The 19,851-nt window shown below is 49.6% G+C and overlaps 1 protein-coding gene across 3 annotated transcripts in view; it reads left to right on the top strand.

Moving 5' to 3' along the window:
• Positions 1–19,851, top strand: part of VAMP7 (vesicle associated membrane protein 7) — a 20,242-nt gene extending 391 nt beyond the window's left edge. For 2 of the 3 annotated variants that reach the window (XM_082323329.1, XM_082323331.1), the window contains exons 2-8: positions 6,925–7,083; positions 10,279–10,336; positions 10,953–11,090; positions 16,010–16,100; positions 16,721–16,788; positions 18,266–18,358; positions 19,048–19,851. In XM_082323329.1, coding sequence (XP_082179455.1) covers positions 6,938–7,083; positions 10,279–10,336; positions 10,953–11,090; positions 16,010–16,100; positions 16,721–16,788; positions 18,266–18,358; positions 19,048–19,116 — 663 coding nt within the window. In that variant the 5' untranslated portion in view covers positions 6,925–6,937 and the 3' untranslated portion in view covers positions 19,117–19,851. Of the gene's footprint in view, positions 1–73; positions 1,781–6,924; positions 7,084–10,278; positions 10,337–10,952; positions 11,091–16,009; positions 16,101–16,720; positions 16,789–18,265; positions 18,359–19,047 lie in introns of those variants that run through there. The other variant, XM_082323330.1, reaches the window with a different exon arrangement.

The raw sequence follows: 19,851 nt of genomic DNA, 5'->3' as shown, positions 1-19,851 counted from the left end.
GGGGAGGCGCAGCGACCCGGCCTGGGTCGGGCTTGGGGAGCTCGGGGAGCGGGCTGCTGGAGTCCGGCGGGGAAAGGCCGCAGCTGCTGGGCTGCGGTTCGCCCCGGAGCGCCGTGTTGCTGCTGCAGCTCGGAGCAGGGGCTCGCGTGGGGTTTAAAGACTGGGTAGCGATAACTAACGACCGTTCTGCCTGCAGCGGGGCTCTCGGGGGGTGCTGTAAGTACGCGTGCTTTAGGCCGTGCGTGTTTCCTCTCCAGAGAGCTGCTTATTCCATCGCTGTCATATTCTGTTTCTTTATCCCTCTCCTAAAACGTGTTGCACTGCCTTCCAGAAAAAGTGATGGGCCTGGAAGAGAAGCTGGATTAATCTTATCTAGCGATTTGTTTCTGTCATGATGAAGCAGAGGTACCTGAAGGAAGCCGTGCAGGCAGAGAGGAAGCTAAACTTCTGTTAAGCTGGCACGTGAATGTTGTGCTTTTGTTCATTTTAAGCCTGAAATAAACTGTAGGGCTTAACGCTGGAATATCCTTTAAAGAAATAATAACTTGTAGGTGCCAAGGATGGGTTAAAGGGAAGTCTAGGCTACTTTCTGCTGAAGTCACTGTGCTTAAACCATCTTATTGCAGTTAGGCAGTTTGCAACTTGCAGGGTTGCAACACCTACGCTCGTTTCACGTTTAAAACCAGCAGTAATGTGATGCCCCTTGCTTTCTGCAAGGAGGATTTCTGGAAACATAAGCAGTAACCTCCTCCATCCCTTGTTGGCGCTGAGGCTGTGAATCTTCTGGTCAAGAAGAAGAACTAATGAGTCCCCCTTGGCTGGTAAGGGCAGGACTGCTGGTGGAGCGTGGGCGCAGTTTTCTGGGTTCACTTCTTGCCCCAGCTGTCTTAACTGTCATCCGATAGTTTATTCCAGATCTTCAGTGAAGTCAGAGCAACAAACAAGTTGTTTTGTGTCTCCCTTGAAAATAAGAAATCATCCCTACTGAAGCTTTAAACATCACGTTGAAGACTGAACCTGTGTTTCTGACATTCTTTAAGATACTGCAGGTTTTTTTGTGCCCTTCTCTCAAATGCCATGAGAGACCTTGTAGAGAGCAGCACGCTGCATCTTGCAGTGTGACTTGCAATGAGTAAACAGCTGTTGCGATACAAGTGCAATCCTCGACTCACCTTTGTGCTTCATCTCCATTAGCTGCCAGATGCTTCTGGCACTGCTTAAGGAGCTCTTTGGACCCGTGGTGTTTTCTGGGTGGCTGAGGGATGCAGCCTTTCACCCTTTCCCTCCTGATGCGGAGCCTTTCCGTGCGGGGCCTACCTGATATCTCTAAGTGCGTTTTTCTTTTAGGAAAGTTTGTTCTTGGCTATGTCCAGCCATTCAGTATTGTAAGTTGAGACAGAACACAGTTGTGATCTCTAGGTTATACAAAGAGGTTGAGAGTCAGGAATTAAATCCATTAAAATCTTGTAACTTCTGAGGAGAGATGTTCTCTAGCAGTTTAATAGATTTGTATTACTAACAAAAGTAATACATGAGTTTTACAGGGCTGCATGAGATGCTGCTTATAGAGAGAAATATGCTCCTTGTTAATCTGTTTTACTTCATTTAATCCATTCTGCGCAAAGCTGGGGCAGGTGTCGCTGCAAGGCTCGTGGCTGTTGTCTCCTAAGTAAGGCTGAGGACTGTGAATTCAGTGAGTTGATCTCCTTGCAGGACCGTGGGATCCTACAGCGTCAGCGAGTGTCACCTTGTGGTACCAGTGAACTCTCGCCTCACTCACGTGAGTTCTGCAAATAGCCAACATTAAAAGAACAGAGGCTTTTAGAAGTTGTCCAAACCACTTCATAATCCTCAGTTTGAATCTGGAGTTGTTCTGCTCTGGGAATTAAGGTGTCTCTTTGCTTATGTGGGCTTTGTAGTTCTGAGGTTAGTCGCTCCCTGCCTTGCAGGCTGCTGATCTTTTGCAGCGTGTGGCAGGGGGAGGGTTTGTGGATGTTTTTTCTTTTACAGCTGCTCCTTTAGATTGGTCCTGTTCATTGGCTGACTGCAATGTGAAGAGATTGGTTTCTTGATACTTGACAGTCACCTGATGGCTGAAGAGGCTTCGTCGTGTTTGTTTATTCCTGGCTGTGACCTGGTGTTGTACCACGCACTGACACAGTTCTGGTTCAGTTGCTGGACCCGCCAAACCTTGCAGAGGACTGTATCTTGGTGGGTCTGAAGGGACACGATTGTGTAATGAATTCCTCTTGGTTTAGTTAGTATTGTTGCAGATCAGTGTGCTGTCGTAACCGTTCACATGTTCTTTGACTTGTGCTGCTCAGCAGTTCCTCGTTGTTAGGAAAACGGGGGGTGGTAGCACCTGAAGAGACCAGGTGTTGGGTGAGTAGAAAACACAATAAAGTGCAGTTTGTATAGTTTGCATCTTCTGGCCAAATTAGTCAAAGCTAAGGTGTAGGATAGGGGATGAGCCTAAGCTTTTTTTTTCCTTTTTGTTTTGGCCACAGGTATTGATTTTTGCTGGGAAAAGGTGTGTGCTCTCTCTGTAGCATTGTCAGGCAGGAGTGAGCTGCTCTCTCTTTAATCAGGAGAAACTAGGAACAGTTGCATGGCAGTTAATAATTTTTTTTTTTTACAAGATCGGAATCAGCTGTGTGGCAGCCCTTGTCTCTGGTGTGATAAGCATTTAACTTGAGTTATCCAAGGTTTAGTTTTGTTTCATCTTTGTCTAGAAATGTGTTGGGTCTGTGTTTTTGCTTGGCTTCTCTTCTGCTTCAGCTTCTTCAGGTGGAGGTAGTGGCTCCTGCAGGAAGGTTCCAAGGAGATACTCATTCCTTTAAGCTTTAGCTCCCCACTTCTGCTCAATGCCATGTCCAAATACTCCGATCTTAAATGATGTTGTGAGCATCAGGCTAAAGCTTTTGGTCTCTTCATGTCTGTGGAGGGAGGGACTGGTGATTAGTAACTTAGCTTGTGTTTAACTAGAGGTAGGTGAGTCTTAGAGCACTAGAGGCCCACTTTGTGACCCTCAGACTTCCACGTCTAGTGCTGTGCTTTGAAGAGCCGAGGGCAGCTTGTTAAGGCCAGAGGAGCAAAATATCACTGGAATCTGTGACTACTTTTCCTGCTCTAATGCAATCAACGTGTGGTTGATGCAGCAATTTGAGGCTGGCTTAAAAAAAAAAAAGGCAAGCTCTGCTAGGTTGCCCACCGAAGTCTTGCGTGGCAGGATATCAGAGAGCTCCGTGCTGCGAGCACCCAAAATGGTTTGTGTGCGTGCAGGCTGACCAGTCTGGGGGGGCTTTTCTAGATCCAGCTTTCTGGAAGGAAGTTTGGATTTTCTGTAGCGGGGCCGCTCTAAAAGGCTCTCAGCAAGGTGTGATCTGGCAGGCTGGTTCAGTGGTGCTGGAAGGAGAAGGCTGCGGTCGGGCTTCTAAGAGGCTTTGCAAATGACTTGTCTCTCTGCTTGTTATGTGATGTTCTTGGTAGTTCAAGTGTTGCAAGAGATGATAGGATGCCTTGGAAGTGTGTTTTTAAACTCCTTTAAGGCATTTGCTCTAAACTGGGAGCGCTGGGACTTCGTAGGCCTTTGTATAACTCTTAATTGTTCCTGTATGAGAAGAGCAGTGTGGTGAGCAAGAGCAGCCCTGACGCTCCAGTACTGCGGGAGTCATAACCTCGGCTGGGGCCGGACCACGGATCTGACTTGGCGGGCCACCTGCTTTGCTGCTTGAAGATATTACTTGTTCTTCATAGTATTTCTCCCTGGAAAAAAAAAAAAATCCTGAACTTCTGTGGAGTAAGTGATTCTCAGGGTTACGAATGGCTGTATCGAGTCAGACCGAAGGTGGGCCTGGCTCTGCGGTGACCGGTGGGATGCCTGGGGAAGAGTGGGAGAATAGAAGAAACTCATGATAAACTCTTAGGCTCCAGTGAGCAGCTGCTTGGGTAATATTTGTTTAATAGTGATTCTTTTCCTCCATAAACTTGTCAATTGCTGTCTGAACACATGTGCACTCTTTTCTTCCATGATAACATGTGGAAGTGTGCTTCAGGGCATGCAATGTGTGAAGAACTACTTCCTTCTGCTGGAACCCATCCTTGAACTTTCTTTTCATTTTTGTCTTCCAGACAGTGAGTAATCACAACTTTCTTCTCTGATTATGTTCTTCCTCCTTGGGTATCTTTGTGCTGAGGAGTTTCCTTAGGGAGTGTGTAAGGGGAAAAACTGTTACCCTTGCTTTTCCACGTTCTCTAACTTCCACAATCATCTTCAGGTGGACGTTGACATTGCTTAATCGACTGTAAGAAGCACCACCTGTCTGTATGTTTAAAGATCCCCTCCTCTTAGCTAGAAATGAATTTGGTGCGGTGGTTTGTTTTTTTTTTTTGTAATGCTGACAGGCTTGATGTTAGAGGGCCGTTGTGAGCCAGCATACCTGTGCCTGTGGGAGGAAACAAAACCAAACCTGGCTGTTTGTCACCTCTTTGTACCGACATTTTTAAATGAGCTGGAGCTTGCTTCAGCCTGGAAGGGAGGGGGACAAGGCAGGGGACAGCTGTTTGCAAACCCCAGTTCCTTCACCAGTAGTGAAAGGGGGTCTGCTAGTGTGGGTGCTCTTCCCCTTCCTTCTTCCTAACAGATTTTGTGCAAGTGTGTCAGCGGGATGTACATCCTGTTGTTTAAATCCCCGAGCCATGGCCAGGTGAGGTTGGCATCTAGGTGGGAGGGAAGCAAGTGGTGTGTGAATACTTGGATGCGGTGAGTGAGGACAAGGGAAGCTGTCATCTCAAAAAGAGCAGCAAGTAAATGCATTAAGTTGCCTTTGTTCTGAAAACAGGTCTTGCTCTGAGACAGGGTACACAAGAAGCAAGCCATGCAAAGCAGCACGAGGGGCTTCCCCATGCCTTGGAAGAAGTGAAGGGCACATACGTGGGTCGGAGGAGTGCCAGCTTTAGGCCAGGAGGAAGCGAAAGCAGCAAATCTGTTTGGGGGAGCTGCTGCTGAGTGCTCTGGTGCTTCCTCCCCCCTCCCGTTATTGATGCCCTTTTGTTGAGTTACCAGTCAGGCAGAGCAAAGGAGAACGGCTCATCTGGGAGCTTGTGTCTGCATGGTGCGAGGCTTTGTCTGGTGCGTTCTCCCTTCCCCTTTACTGGCGCTATGAACTCCCTCAGGTTTTCTAGAGTGCGCTTGGCTGGGTGCTCTGCTCCGAAGCAGCGTCCTTCGAGACCTCTTACTGTTCTGCTTCCCGCTTCGCTTGCCGTGGCCCTTTGTCAAACTCATCCTTTGCCTTCTGTTCCCTTCGGCAGTGCTGGCTCTGAATACCTCAGTGCTCCCAGGTCATTGTAGCTTAGTTGTGGAGTCTTATTTTCTGAATAAATCCACAAGTTTATTCTTTTTCCCCTCCAATGTTGAGCTTTTAAACCTGTGGGAGGTTTGGGAGATTACCTGATTGTTGCTGGCCAAGCCTGAATCTGTCAAGCTCAGACAAAGTGAGCCCCAGTGTGGTGGGGTAGTGATTGTACCTCAGCTTCACGGCCTCGCTGGCAGCTCTGCATTCCTCTGCCACCTCTTCCACTGTGATCATTTGTGCATCAGTTCACACGAAAGCGTAAGCTCTTCAGGGCAGATCTGTCTGCACAGCGCTCGGTAGGACCGACCCCTGATACAGAAGAGATCGATAGGTCGCTTCAGTCAGTGCCGGAGGGGTGGAAAGTCTGGCTGGGCATAGCCTGCGTTCAGTCTCTCTGCTTGTGGTCTTCAGACCCTGAAGCTAAACCACTTCTGCTGTTGTACCTATTTCTAGAGAGGTCTCCGAGCTACTCGGTTGCATTGAAATAGGTGTGTGATCTTTCCAGCCAGAACGCAGATGTCTGTAGATACAAAATAAGGCCGGCGATACGAGGGCAGTCAAGTGCAAAGTGAAAAATAAGATTTTTGGTTTTTGCAGGGTCAAAAGTCGTCTTAAGTTTTTCCTAAGCAGAAAAGCGGCTTATGGATGTACTGGATCAGCTGAGCAGATGTCACAGCTGTGGTCTGACATGTGGTTTCACATGTTAAATCTTGGGTCTGTCAGTAGATTAACGTGATGATACTTGAGCGGATTAAGTGTGTCCCTTGATATGACAGCAGGCATGTTCTTCCAACTCTGGAGACTTCACAGAAGTCTGGCCCCCAAACACTTGCATGCTGTAACCTGTCCAGTTTGATACGCATGCGAGAACGCTGGCTTGTAGAAATGGTGTGTGGCTGAGGATAATCAGTTTGCAGACGTGCTGTCTGGCGTGGAGAAGCGCAGATTCTGTGCCGTTACGGAAGTCTCGGGACAACGTACGCTCAGCGAGTGTCTCTAGACCGCGACAAGGGGATGTGTATGGTGTGACTCTAAGCGAGTGGCAGTTTTTCTACTTCGGTTTGATAGCAATCGAAGCCAAGGCCTCACCCCGGTGCAGTCATGTGTTAGGGATGGTGGGCTTGGTCTGTATAATGAGCTGCTGTTAACATAGCTGCAAGACAGTTACTTCCTTTCCGAACTGGAGCTCGCTGGCTGCTGGCAGCTTTTTCAATAACAAGCAAGAAAAAACTTAAGGGTCAGTTAAAGAGTGAAAAAAGGTACTAATAGCTAGAAATCTAGGAGAAAACAAGGCAGGCAAAATTCACTGTGGGATCCCAGACTGTAGGACAGCATGCAGTTGCAATAAGAAAAACCTTCTTCTAGAGGTTATTGTAGTCTTGGTGTCGCTCTGAACAGAACCTAAAAGGGGAAATGAGAGAAGCTTTCTGATAATGGTATCCTGTCGAAGTATCGAACAAACTTATGCCTCCTTCCCGTTATGTTGAGGGCTGAGAGAATGCTGTTAAGATTATGATGCTTTCTCTGCCAAAGGCGGGGAGTGTAATTCCTGCGGTGTTTTTATTTCCAGGTAGTGTGAAGTCATGGCTATCCTGTTCGCTGTTGTGGCGAGGGGCACAACCATCCTTGCCAAGCATGCCTGGTGCGGAGGAAACTTCCTGGAGGTGACAGAGCAGATCCTGGCGAAAATACCGTCTGAAAACAACAAACTGACCTATTCACATGGGAAGTGAGTAATGCTTCTCTTCTGGGTATGGGCGGAGAGACTGGCGACCATGCACGAGGATAGGAATAAATGGAGTGTAGCCAAACTCGTACCTGGCTGGGTCAGTATGCTGACTGAATGGGCAGTCAGCTCGAGAGCTACTTTTTTCCCCCAGAACTTTGCAGATACAGGATTTGAATTTAGCTTAAGCAATAAGTACCCAGGCAGTTGATATGAAATCAAGTTTTCTATTTTTATACAGCTCCAAAGTGAGTTGGAGGGTGCTCAGCCTTGGATATCAAACTGTTGGAATCTTTGGTATCCGGCTTGTGGAGTCTTTTGCTGGCTTTTCTGAGGCTTGAACAAGGCCTTAGGTAAAAACATCACCCTTCTCAGGTCACTTACGTATCCTGGTTGCTTTAAGTCGTGCTGGCAGATGTTGTAGAGTCATCCTGAGCTACCACAAATCCAGCCTGTGGGACGGAAGGATTTTTCCCGGGCTTGCACAGATCTCTGAACAGCCCTTGGTCAGTGTTGATAGAATGGATTAGATGTTACATCGCCTGAGACTATGCTGACTTACTGCACGTGTAAAGTAAGTAAGTCAATGTGCTGGTGTGCACACTAAAGAAAACTGTGGAGAAAGCAAATTTAGAAACATCGGACCCCACTTCAGCTCTGCCTTTGGAACTGGCGGTGTGGCTGGACTCTCAGCATTGCCCAAGCTGTTGTGTTAAAGCTGTTGTGGCTGCCTGAGGATTCAGGGATAAGACTTGGGGTAGTCTTCCCGCATCCTTCCCTGGCTTGGGAGCACTACAAGTCCCTGGGGGAGAGCTTTCTGAGGAACTGCCTGCCCTGTGGTCTAAAGTACTTTGGATGCTGAATCTTTTTTCCTACTGTAATTTTAAGGGTACAGTTATTTTGTTTTAACTTTGCCTTGAGTGCTGTTCAACCAACTGCAAAGTTGAGTTTGCGGAGTGCCGTAGTGCATTTTTATAGATGAAAACTTGAATTTTGGAAGAGATTGGTTTGTTCTTTGCTGGGGAGCACTGGGAGATAGGTGACTAATGCACGAACGCTCGCAAAGCATGCTGCGAGTTGTACAGTTCTTTGGTCGTTACTGACTGTTTCCTTGATGAGGATTTAACAAACGCGGCAGAAGATCACTGCAGTTTGTGGTTGCTCCGCTTTGCATTGTGCTGTTAAAACATACGGGTGCCATTCTGCAGCTCTGGGCACTGAGCATCAGAGTGTCTCCTCTGCTAAAGTTCGTCTCTTCTGACAAGTCCTATGTTGGCTCGTTTTCTGTCATTTGGACAAGCACCTCTTCGGTCAGAAACTGCCAACCCTGCCTTCCCTCTAGGAGAGGGGAAGGAAGAGTTCCTAGCCATCTGTTTGGGGGGAATGAATATCCTCACACACACATGCTTGGAGCTGGCAACTGCTTCCTGCTGTCAAAAAGCAGGGTTTTTGGTTTGCAGAGATACAGAATAGCGTCTTTTTTTCCTTGGCCATGGTAAGTGGGCAGAATGTGAAAGCTGTGAAGCTGAGTGAGCACAAGGAATTGCTGTTCTCCCTGTCTGTAGGCTTTCAGGAATCCTTCTGCCTTCCCAGGGTCCCAGCCTGTAGGCTAGAAAATTGCCCTGCTATCTGTCTGTCTGAAACAGGAAAAAACTTGAGTTTCTTTTAACTTCGTTTGAACTTCTTAAACTCATTTAATGAGTTCTTTTTTGTTTTTAAGAAGAACTTCTGTGTCTTTTATATAATCTCCACCAGCCCTCTAGCATCAGGAGTTCTTAGGGTTATTCTGTCTCTGCCGTTAGGATTCTTCTGCAAGTCACGGGGCAGCCTAGAGGGTAGTGCCGGACGAGCTTTACCTCTCTCCTTCCACCAAGGAAGGGCAATAGTTGTGGATATGCAGAGATTTTTTTTTTTTTTATGAGAACAGACCTTCAGGGCAGTAAACTATACTTCTAGCCCACCCCTAAAGCTTATTTCAGTGTTGTCTTATTTATATCATACAAAACCTGAGTTTGAAAGCTACTGAGCTGTGCCCTTAGAGCCGCGCAAGGCAGCTGCTGTGCGGCACGTTCGTTAGCTTGCTTTTATTCCGGAGCTTGTAAGAGGGCCCGCATGCTTACTGGAGGAACTTTCGGGAATACACAAATGTCAAAGTGAAAGGATACATAGAGTTTTTAATTAGGGGGGAAAAAAAGTATTTGTGTGGCCTTTTTGTAACTCTATTCCTACTTTGTCCTGCTATACTCATCAGAAGAACACATCACCTACTGGAGCATCAAATGGTGGCGAGGGGGCAATGTAATAAAAAAGCAACAGCTAAAGCGAGTGAGTTGAACCAGAATGCTCTGATCAGTTCTGGTTTGGGTCGAGTTGTGTACGGACGAAGGGGTTTTTTTTCCTGGTGGGCCTAAAAAAACAGCTTGGTTTAATTTTGATAGGAAAATATTGCTTTGAACTGGTTTGCACTGGTTTTCAGGACACTGCGGGCTGCATTTAACCAACGTCTGTGTTTGCTCAGCACCACCAAAGGCATCTTTACGTGAATAGTTAACCTAGCCACGTGATTCAAGCCCGTTGAGCCTGATTATTGTTCTAATTCATTTTCTGCTGTGGTTGCTTTTGTCTCCTAGCCTTTGCAGTGAAAACCAAAGGCAGCGCAACCCAGTGGTCGTACAAACAAGGCTAAAGAAGCAAGTCACCGTACCAGCGAGGCTCACTGAAGTATTATCTTTCTGGTCACTCTAATTAACGGCAGCTCTTGTCACGTGTGAACTAGTGCACGGGTGCTTGTATGTACACTGATTAGGATTAGACATAAATCTTACCCCTGGGTATCTTATCAAGGTTTTGTTTTCACAAGGAAGTAGCTGGAAGAATGTGGAACTGAAGTTGTTTGGCAACTAGATGTCCCACAAGTTACTGCTAAGCATGGAGTGCTGTGAAGTGTGTGAGGCCGGTGATGCTTTAACACGTAGGTGGTTTCTAAGTCCGCATAGCTTACAGGAACGGGGACACCTACCTCAACCAAGACGGCTGGGATATGTTGGCATCTGTGTGATTTTCTGTAGAGTAACCGGAATTTGTCCTTCTACTTCTCCAGCCCTTGAAGGCCCTGCAGGCAGTAGTGTATTCTAGACGATGAGTCCTGTGGCAGCTCCAAATGACTTTTTTTTTTTTTTTTCCCCCCCTTCTCTGCAGTTATCTGTTTCATTACATCTGCCAAGACAGGATTATATACCTCTGCATCACAGATGATGTAAGTATTTTGGTTACAGCTATCGCACAGACGGGCTCTTTGCAGGTTTTGGCTTTTTTTTGTATCTGTATGTCAAAGAAAATCAGTAGTGGGTGCTAATCTGAGGTGCCTTTTTCCCCATTGGAGCTACTGCTTGTGTTCTCCTTCACATCAGTGACAGCTTTGAAGTCTAAGCCTGGAACTGAAATGCATGTGAATAGTTAGTTTTGAGGTTAAGTTCTTGGTTTTGCCTAGTTTCTCTCTTAGCAGCCCCAGTGCAGTAGAATCTAGATGTAGAGGCTAGCCTTTACTTGTCAGTGAAATACGCATAATGCTCCTCAGTTCTGGAAGTGTTGAAGGAAAAACTTCTCCCTCGCTGGAAAAAGGTACCAGGCACAGAATTAGATCTATGGATACCGCAATAAAGTCTGCTGCCAACCGGTGTCCAGGAAGCTGAGACTGAAATCTGGCTGCTATTTCAACCTCGGGATAACCAGTCACATCCCATCGTCTTATGCGCAGCATGCCTGTTAAGAACTGATAATTACAGTTTTTCTACAACTGGCTACGTGCCCCGTACGCTTTGTTATTCCTGACTTGACACAGCTCTGGACATGCTCTGCTCTCTTCCTTCCAGGACTTTGAACGATCCAGAGCCTTCAATTTCCTGAATGAAATCAAGAAGAGGTTTCAGACCACATACGGCTCAAGAGCACAGACAGCTCTTCCCTATGCAATGAACAGCGAGTTCTCCAGTGTCTTAGCTGCGCAGCTGGTGAGATCTGTTGCTAAATGGGATTTCCCTAACAAGCCAAACTTCTCCCCAGAAATTCCCCTTGTATTTTCTCACTTGGAACGGAAGCGCCATGCTGAGCCTGGGTGTAAAGCCGGGGAGTTGGCTGTTCTCCCCACCCTTGCCCTGCAGCTGGGTTGCTTCCCTACTTGGGTGGTAAAAATGGGTTGGGGTCAATAGTGATGCATTAACAGTTTGTACCAGGTCGCTGCACTGGAGATTAGATCTTAATGGTAACATTCGAAATGTCAAACCTAGTTCCAGTTGACCATCCAGTGCAAGCTGACGTCGCTGTCACTAAGAGCAAGGCAAACGCATGTTACTCCATTTCTGTTGAACTAAAATTCAGAACTTGAGTATCTAGTAATGCCGAACTGCCTCTCGCTTCCTCCTCCTTACTTCAGGGTAATTCAGCGGCGCATGCTGGAGCGTGACAGGGTGTCTGCTTATGGTACGGTGTCCTTCTCGGGAGGAAGGAAAATTGGGCTTGGATTACAGTCAAGTGCTCTATAGAGCTGTGTAGACTCTCCGGCTAGCTTGCACAGAGGCTCCGAGGATTTCTATTCCCAAGATAGACAGGAGGTTAAAGAGCAGGATAAATGACTTGGGAAAGGTCCCACATTTCTCTGAGCTGAGATTTGCCTTGGACCCTTCCAACCCCAAAATTGAAAGCATGAGGGCATATCTGTTTCACCCTCCACTTGCACTTTTCAGCCGAGGCTGCAGTGGCGTTTAGGACGATGCTGGATTCCAAGTCTAGGGACCGTAGGCACTGTAGTCTCTGCAAGATGAGTTGCTCTACCAGTACGATTCCAGTCTGGAAGGAAGACGAGGCCCATGTCAGTGGGGTCTGTGCAGGCCCTGAACAACAGCATGGGAAGGGCTGTGGGACAGGCAGCCTTGGTACGGCGCGGTGCTGCATGCTCCACTGCAGCGAGGAACGCTGCTGTCGGGGAGCTGCCTGCAGCATAAGGTATCTCCTTGCCAGTGCTCTAGCGGTACTGGCGCTGGCACAGCTTGGTGTGCTGGCGGGACTGTAGTGGCACCCCTCTCCGGCGTGGTGGGCAGGGAGCAGCCTGTCCTAGCCCTCCCACTGACAACACCGCGTGCTGCTTGCAGCTGCTGGAACTGGACGGCACCGCTGTCTTGATGTGTTCCGGCTTGTACTGACTGATTTTAGTGGCCCTGTTGGCAGCTCAACTAAAGCTGAGTTCCGAACGTTGTCGTTAGGGCACACACAAAACACCGTCAATCTCCTTTTTAAGAAATTTCCAGGTTTCAGAAGACTATTGTAGCTACTCTGGGTCTGTTCTGGGACTCCTGACGGGAAAGGTTGGGCCGGAATCTGCTTCCCTCTTGAGGTACAGAGGAGTTAGGTGCTTATTTTGCTTACCACCGGAACGCAATACAGCCTTGATGCTACCACCCCATTTTCACAAAAGTGCTTTGCTTGCTGTCTGTTGTATTCGCGGTGTGGCAAAGCCCACAGCTGCCAGGCAGGAGAGATTTGAAACAGTTGTATTGCTTTATGTCTTTTATTCACAGCAGGATATGGGTGTAGCTTCTGAAGTATTGAAGTGCACAGCATAGTGTTTGTGTTTCCATTCAGCCCCCTGTAGAATGAGATGCATTTCACAGAGCACTTTTTCTTAATGCAGTGTGGACTTGCTGTGTAACCTGGGTCTGCAGACAACACCCTGCCCTGCTTCGGTGGGGTTTTTGGGGGGGAGAGGAGGAGAAAAAGCAGAGAGCAGTTGCTCTAGGTGTGGGATTGGGCTGCTCTTAAAATGTGAGCTGTTAATGTAGTGGGAAGGTTGCAGTTCGCACTTCTCCCTGCTGTTTGGTCTGCAGCGGTGTACGTCCCGCGCCTGCAGAGAAAGCACAGACCTGTTGCTAGAAGTAACGTCAAATGAAATGAATGAAGTCAGATGGAAAATAGAGAAGGAATAAATAACTGCCCTGTGACTCGTATGATCAATAGCCTTATTAATGCGCAAAACCTCAGGCTATACAGTCTACAAGGAAAGTGTTTTGAATCTTCTGTTGAAGACTCTGAAGAGTCCTTAATTGACTACAAACAACTGCATAACCGGAGCAGTGTCGTTTTGTTGTTTTGGGGTTTTTTTTGAGACCTCCCTTGAATTGAAGCTAAGATGTCCTTGGAATATTGGCTTTCAGAGCTTGTACGCAATCCGTATCTGGGGCAGCTACAACAGGCGCGGTACGCGTGGCGTAGGAGGCGCTTGGTTTGCTCTGCTGTGGCTGGTGAGCACGTTGGTGCTGCCGTTGTCCTCCGTGAAGGGCTTGGCTTTTTTCCTGCTGACCTACTGACGGTGCCAGGTTTGGTGATATTGCAGGTGCAGGAGGAGAGGCCCTTTGCTGGTGACCCACGAGCATGGCTCTTGCCTGTAAGCGTAGAAACCGGGCAAGCTTTACAGCCCTCTCCAGCAGGAATAGTTGCGTGCTGGGGTGCAGGGTGAAGCCGGGACTCCGAGGCGCGAGAAGGTTAAGCGAGGATTTGCGCTCTTGCTGCCTGCAGTTTGCATTGGAGCCTGTGAAAGGAGCCGCTTGCGTTGGTGCCCTCGGTGACTAGCGGAGGCCGTTCGGAGCGTGTGGAGTTGCACATAGTTCATTGCAGAAACGGTTGTTTGGCTTAGGCAGCAGATAGAAAGCCATGAATAATAATGCCGGTGTGGCTCCAGGAGGGCCCAGTGCGTTGTGCATAATAAATTAGATTAACTTTCTGTGTGCGATAGCACCGAGTTTCTCTTCTCCGCCAGGCTTTGATATATGGAGACTGAAACCATACGAAGTGATGACTCATCAAATCGTAAGCGGTTCGTGGCTGGAATAAGCTTAATGAATTGCCTTATCGGAAGAGCCAGGCAGGCTTCAGAGCCGTGGTGTTGACATTCCTCTAAAAATCCCAGCCTTTCATTTCTCTAAAGCACGAGAGGAGCTGCCTGCCTTAGCTTTTGCACGTTGATAGAAACCCAGGCATCAATTGATAGAAGTTAAGCGGTGACAAAAAGCTCTTCCCTCAAGTGGCTTTAAAACTTGCGGAGGCGAGAGCCCCGCTGCTGAAGCGCTGGGTGCGGTGCGGGAGCAGGACTGTTATCGGGGGGATGGCTGTGACGGATGGCTAGTTAGAAGGAGTCTAACTAGCGAGGGGCGGAGGGCTGAGGAAGAGCTCATATGGCAGCTCGGAGATCACGCTGCAACTCGAGTGCAGCGCACAGATAATACTGAAAAGGGAGGCTACGCTTCCCGTAAAACCAGTGACCAGCTTTGATAGCCTGCCAGTTCCTAAAACACCTACCCTCTGAGGAGAAGGCTCAAAGGAGCTGCTGCATTCAGTGCTAGAACCGTTAATTATGACCCGAGCGTATGAATGCTGTTAGCGTTGGAGGCTCTTGCTTCCCGTGATGTCAGAAATGGATGCGAATTGAATGCTTATTCAGAAGAAAATTGGGGTTTAAGTAGCCACGTGGGTGGCCATGAAGTAGAGCAGTCGTGACTTAGTCCTGGCCTCTGCTGTCCGTCTCCTTAGATGGTCTCCTGCTGAAGCAGAGACGCTTTGTGAAGGTCTTCAGCTGTGAGTGCAGTGGCTGCAAGCTCAGAGGAAAACAACAGTTTATCCCCGAGTTTTGCTACAGAGACCGGTTTCCCTGGGTGAAGGTGACTCAAGGGAGCAGGGTAACAGGAGCTGTGGCGAGCAATGCTTGGCTGCCAAGGACCTGCGATGAGAGCAGCGACTTAAAATCAATCCAGGAATAGCAGAACTTAGTTATCCAGTGCCGACTTCACCTGAATTTCCCTCCTTTGATTCTGCAGGCACTGTGAGACTCCTGTTAACCTGGGGGTGCTGGCTAGCGCTTCTCTCGCCTACCAGCCTGAACCATGCAGTCACCAAAGGTTCACTTGTGATCCCAAAACCTGAAGAAGAGTCTTTGAGTGAAGTCTTTTTTGAAGGGAAGAGAATTAAGGGGGAGAGGGATGACAGGAACGGTGCCCAGGTTAGCAACACCTCATGGGTTTTGGCTTTCTTCCGCGAGGCCGCAGAACGGAGCGTGCTTCTGCAGGTACCTGGCGAGCGAGCAGCCGAGCTTGCTCCACACGGACACCGAGCCCGGCACTGGGGTATCCAGCGCCTGCTTTTTCCATTTGCTGTAATGCACCAGAGGGATTCGATACCGGCAAAGCTGTCGGCAAGTGCCAGACGAGGAGGTGAGGTGTGAAATCCTCCTAGGTGGGCCTCGTACGCAGCAGACTGGCGCCTGGCCGCTTGGATCCTCTCTACGGGAAGGGCAGTTGGGCGACTCAAACTGGCCATCTTCAGCATCTCCTGGTGTGGAGTTTCCAGTTCGCAGGCCCTCCTCATGGCTGGAGCTACCTCTGGTGCTCACCCACAGAGATGGCTGCGCGCCATCTGGCTTGTGAAAGCGCAGGGCTCTCTTGACGTGTTCTAGAGATAAGCAGAGAGGGTCAGGGAAGTGTGTTGCCTTCAGAAATAGCTCAGAAATGATGTGGGGAAGTGGGACCACTGATAGTAGCCCAGGCATTTAGTGAACCGTGTCTCACAGATTCTTGCCTTAACCTTCCTCCCTTGCTGCCGATTGCTCAGGCTTTCAAAGGGGGCTGTTATTTCTGGGCACCCTGGAAGTTGCAGGCACCTGGCTGCCTTGCAGCTCCTGCGGCGCAGCAGCAGATGGGCCTGCGTGATCCGTAACTGGCTGAGAAAGTCAGGCTTTGGTCTGCTGCACACTTACAAACGTCTCGGGTAATTTGAAAACTCACATTTATGTCTGTTCTGTAGCGACCAGGAGTTCCCTTTTATCTCTTAAGGAACTGAAGTGCAACGTTGAGGGTCCCTGCTTTCACTGACTGTTCATTTGTTACAGAAATACCACTCGGAGAGCAAGGGCACTGACCAGGTGGCGGAGACGCAAGCTCAAATCGATGAACTTAAAGGAATCATGGTTCGAAACATAGGTATCGTAGCTTCCCTCGGTGCCCCCTCAGGCGTGCAGAGTTCCTCTGGGCCAGGACGGCAGCCCGCAGGGAGGGTTACCGGGAGCTGGGGGCCTCTCTTGGCAGAAGGAGCTGATGAAGAAGGGGCTGGCGGAGCTCTGAGCTCGCAAGCCGTTCCTCGCGCCGAACGCGGTTGAGGGTGGCACGTGGGCGCGAGGAGCGCTGCTGGAGATGAACTCGTGCAGCTTGTGGCGGGGTAAAGCATGCTCTGGGTTTGCTCTGTTTGTCACTGTGGCTTTCCTGCAGCTGCCGTGAGGAAAATGCTCCTCATAGCTTGCTTTATTTTTTTTTTTTTGTGTCAGGCTTTCTGGTTTGGGTTTTGACAAGTCTGACTGCTTAAAATAGAAGGTTAGATCTGGAATTGACCAAAATTGAGTCAGGTCAGTCCCAAAACATAGCCTCTGTGATGTGAGACTGTTCCTTAAGTACTGTTGCCTGGCAATCTCTGAAAGGCTGCGAACTGCTTGATCTCTAATAACGCACTGCCAAGAGCTGCTGGCTTGCCGTTGGGCTTGGGTACTGGGAGCAGCTTTTGCACTGGGACGCTACCGACAAATCTGGATGTTTGTCTCTTTCTCCAGACCTTGTGGCACAAAGAGGAGAGAAGCTGGAGTTGCTGATCGACAAAACAGAGAATCTTGTGGATTCGGTAAGTCTGGGGAAGAAGTTAGAAATGGGGAGATAGCGTTACTGCAGCAGTTGTGCCATCAAGGAGGGGAGGTGAAGACCAGCATCTAGAGCCCCTTCTAAACAGACTCCGAAGCATTCGGCTTACAGGTGATCCTTCCCTGTGCCAGACGCAACGTGTACAATATTCTGGTGATCATAATCTCCCTGGTTTGTGGGGAGAACCCGAAAATAACCAGCAGAGTGTGCTGCTGCCTTGGCTTGTTCGGGGCGCTGCGGCCTTTCTCTGGGCGGGCGTATCCTCGCCTGGGCTGCTCAGGGCAAGCGTGTGAACACGGTGGCACCAATACAGCCTGGTGGGTGCTGGAGGCCATTTGGTGACCAAAACCTGTTTGAATGGGTGGGATTGCAGGATACAGAGAGGAGACTCGGAAGAGGGCAAGCACAAGCTTTCCATAAAATGCAGCAAGGCCAAAGAGCTTCCAAAGAGCGCAGCCAGAGCAGGGCAGCGAGGCTGGGGCAGGGGCTGGAGCACAAGGCTGGGGAGGAGCGGCTGGGGGAGCTGGGGGGGCTCAGCCTGGAGAAGAGGAGGCTGAGGGGAGCCCTCATCGCTCTCTGCAACGGCCTGAAAGGAGGCTGGAGCCGGGGGGGTCGGTCTCTGCTCCCCAGGAACAAGCGCTGGGACGCGAGGGAACGGCCTCAAGCTGCGCCAGGGCAGGGTTGGGTTGGGTATGGGGAAAAACTTCTTCCCCCAAAGGGCTGTCAGGGCCTGGCCCAGGCTGCCCAGGGCAGGGGCTGAGTCCCCGTCCCTGGGGGGATTTAAAAGCCGGGGAGATGTGGTGCTGAGGGACATGGGTTAGTGGTGGCCTTGGCAGCGCTGGGTTAACGGTTGGACTCGATGGTCTCAAGGGTCTTTTCCAACCTTAACAATTCCATGATTCTATAAATACTGGAGGGAAGTTCTAGCATTAAAGGAGCTCTCTAGCCCCTGCGGAACTGCTGTCAAGAGTAGCAATATGGGTTGTCTCATTTTAGCAGGCGTATTTACAGTCAGAAAGCTGCATGCACTGTGTTGGTGAGTAGAGCAGTAGTTCCATAAATATTTTGGAGCATTTCAGTTCCCAAAAGGCTGGAAGTCAAAGGAGAACCCCGGCAGGAGTACTCTCAGCTAAACTAAGCCTTGCGGGCAGCCTGCAGACCTGGTGATGTGCTGGGTTGTTCTCCCAAGCTGAACGTGGGCAGGCACAACCCCGAGCTGGTTCTGGGCTGCTCTCAGGCTTTGTCTTGCCCCCAAAGTAGTGTGGGAGAGTTTTTTTTCTCTTGATGCCTGTTCAGTTTTGTATTCGTGTGACGGCGGGAGGTAAATGGCTGTGGAGGAGAGAACTGCAGCGGTTGGGGTTATTAGGGAGGCAGCAGCTGGGAACAGCCTGGCTTCTTGGGCTGCAGCTTCCTTTGCAGCGGGCTCAGGAATTAATTAGTTGTTTTACTTTCTCTTGTAGTCAGTCACTTTCAAAACTACCAGCAGGAACCTTGCTAGAGCCATGTGTATGAAGAACCTCAAGCTAACTATCGTCATCATCATTGTATCAATTGTAAGTATGGAGCGCAATAACCTTTAGCTCTTAAGTCAGGCTTAACTCCTGGAAAATGCCAGTAGCGCGTTACTGTCTTCAGACCCGCGTGCGCTCAGCCCTGTGCCTGGAAGGGTTTTAGCTGTAAAATGAGTGTTTTGATGGTCTTGCGTGCGGTGAGGAGAGAGGAGCATCGTGTCAGGCAGCTTTTCGTGTCAAGGAGATAGGAAAAGCTTTCCAGACAATGCTGTCCCGCTTCTGAGGGCCTGTCACAGGCGGCTGCCTTGCCAGCTCCGTTACAGGCTGAGGCATGGAGTTCACGGCTGCTTGATCTGAAATGGCTTCTGAGGCCTTGCTCCTGTCGGTACCTTGTCACTTAACTTTGAAGTAGCTTTTTTCGATGTGACGGTGCGCCCCCAGCCTGCGGTGAGTGCCAGCAGGGCTAACGCGAGGACGCTGAAGCGTAACGGCAGGTTGGATGTGCGAGGTGCTTTGTCACCACCGAACCCTCCTTCGTGTTTTGCTGGAGCGCAGTTCTCGTCCCCGCGTTGCTGCACGGGTGTGGGGGAGGAGGCGCTGGCACCAAGTCCTGTAGGGCCTTTGACAAGTTATTTCGGGTTTTGATAACCTGGGGTTGCCAAGCTTGTGTTTTGATGGACTGAACGGTGGGAGTGCAGTCCTCTGCTGAAGTGGCCGTTTTCTCCCTCCAGGTTATCATCTATATCATTCTGTCGGCTGCCTGTGGTGGGCTGGCGTGGCCGAGCTGCGTGCAGAAGTAACCGGAGGCAGCTGGTGCTGGTCACTTGGAGATGGGAATCACAGGAGTGTGAAGAAGCAACCTACGGAATAACTCTTAATCTCTCACTACTGACACCTTCTCATTCTTCATCCCTCCGAGACTTCAGACGTTTTTGCCTTATCACCCCAAACAGGCCCAGCTGGTCACTGCTTCTGTGCAGCTGCAACCTCAAGAAGGGGCTGTTTTAAATTACTTGAAGGGATTTTTTTTTTTTTTTTTGGTTCTTTTTCTGTCCCAAGTACAACCTTCTCAGCTGGGCGGGCGGTACCTCCAGCGCCGGAGGGTTCTGTGCATGCTCGCCCGTGTGTCCGTGTAGCTTTGCACTTCGTGTGAGCGGTGCTGTGGGCAGCTGCCCGAGGCTCGGGGTGGGCTGAGCCGAACGAAGGGACAAGGTGGGTGTAAGTGTGAATTTCCACAGCTGTTGGAGATCCCGGTGCCTCTCCCCGCACGTGGTTCTGCAGCGGTTCGACGCGTAGAGGCTGGGAGTGGGATAGCGGTGGTGGCACAGAGAACGGCGTTGGGGTGCTGCACGGTGCAGCCGCTGCTTCTGCACGAAATCTCCCTTGTCCTGGAGGTCTTTCTGCAGGTGGTAGGAGAGGGTGTTGGGTCACCTCGGCATTTTGAAACGGCTGCCTCTTCATCCTCGCTTCTTCCTCATCTCCCACCCCCTTAATTTGTGGCTAAATCAATACAGTAAAGGAGATGGTTGCATATA

The sequence above is a fragment of the Platalea leucorodia genome (assembly GCF_965183815.1).
Source record: "Platalea leucorodia genome assembly, chromosome: 10".
Classification (NCBI taxonomy): Eukaryota; Metazoa; Chordata; class Aves; order Pelecaniformes; family Threskiornithidae; genus Platalea; species Platalea leucorodia.
This window is presented reverse-complemented; position numbering and strand designations above follow the sequence as displayed.